This window comes from Limulus polyphemus, unplaced genomic scaffold (genome assembly GCF_000517525.1).
Source record: "Limulus polyphemus unplaced genomic scaffold, Limulus_polyphemus-2.1.2 Scaffold5698, whole genome shotgun sequence".
Lineage (NCBI taxonomy): Eukaryota > Metazoa > Arthropoda > Merostomata > Xiphosura > Limulidae > Limulus > Limulus polyphemus.
In genome coordinates, this window is record NW_013671308.1 from 59,790 (window position 1) to 61,052 (window position 1,263).

General features: G+C 36.0%; 1 protein-coding gene across 2 annotated transcripts in view; it reads right to left on the bottom strand.

Annotated features, from left to right (window-relative positions):
• LOC106472880 (transmembrane protein 68-like) overlaps positions 1-1,263 on the bottom strand; it is a 13,823-nt gene that overhangs the window by 10,889 nt on the left and 1,671 nt on the right. For both annotated transcript variants that reach the window (XR_002613548.1, XM_013933552.2), the window contains exon 2: positions 296-359. Coding sequence is in view for 1 of the 2 variants with exons in the window: in XM_013933552.2 (XP_013789006.2) it covers positions 296-359 (64 nt within the window). In the remaining variant the exon portion in view is untranslated. The remainder of the gene's footprint in view (positions 1-295; positions 360-1,263) is intronic.

Here is a 1,263-nt window from a genome sequence, read left to right on the forward strand (position 1 = left end):
CCCTTCCACAACAGGTTATATCTCCACAATCTGGAGATCCTGGACCCATCAGTGTATACATACATAAGAAAATGTTACTTTTACTTTGTAATGCACTACCCCTAAACCAAAACAAGCTATAATGATGAGAGATCCAAGTTTATAAGATTGGGATGTTATCACGAAAGGATGAGTTTAAGGTTATTCTTGTTTAAGCCTAGGTGAAAAAGCATTAGAGAAAATTCCAGAAACAATTAAAAATTACTGACAATCATCAGAGTAGAACCAAAGAACAAGGAGCAGTCACCTCACTCACATCTTCCAACACTAATGGACCGAAAGGCTTCCCTGACATTCTTCGTAAAGACAGGAATAACTGGCTGTGGAAATAAACAACAAACCTCATTCATTTAATTATATTTATTAGAAGCTTACTCAAAGCTACAATTATCTCTCTAAGGCCAGGTAATATAAATTAGAACAACTTTCAAATGCTACAGAAAACTTATATTCACTATCTTGTTAGGCTTAACCTTGTTACTTTAAGCTGGAAAGCTTAGTGAATAAAAACAAAAAGAACTGACCAGACATGTGGCAAACATGAAACAACATAAAGGAAAGATTGAAAACAACACGTTCATAGGGAAAGTATAAAGGAATCTGTGTGTTGTTCGGATTTACTGCCTTCGTGCACATGATGACTTCCGCATCCGATTGCTGATATACTGTATATGGAATCAGGTCCACATCATTTTAAATTATGTTTAATGAGTCAAAATCTATTTGATTTGCAAGGAAAGGGACATGTGATTCCTCAATTCAAATTGCTCTGGAAAAGTTTTTCATTTCAGTCTTATCCAAGTTGCTGTTAGGGACCATTTACATTTCAGTCTTATCCAAGTTGTTGTTAGTAACCATTTACATTTCAGTCTTATCCAAGTTGCTGTTAGGGACCATTTACATTTCAGTCTTATCCAAGTTGCTGTTAGGGACCATTTACATTTCAGTCTTATCGAAGTTGCTGTTAGGGACCATTTACATTTCAGTCTTATCCAAGTTGCTGTTAGGGACTATTTACACTTCAGTCTTATCCAAGTTGCTGTTAGGGACCATTTACATTTCAGGATTATCCAAGTTGCTGTTAGGGACCATTTACATTTCAGTCTCATCCAAGTTGCTGTTAGGGACCATTTACATTTCAGTCTTATCCAAGTTGCTGTTAGGGACCATTTACATTTCAGGATTATCCAAGTTGCTGTTAGGGACCATTTACATTTCAGGTTT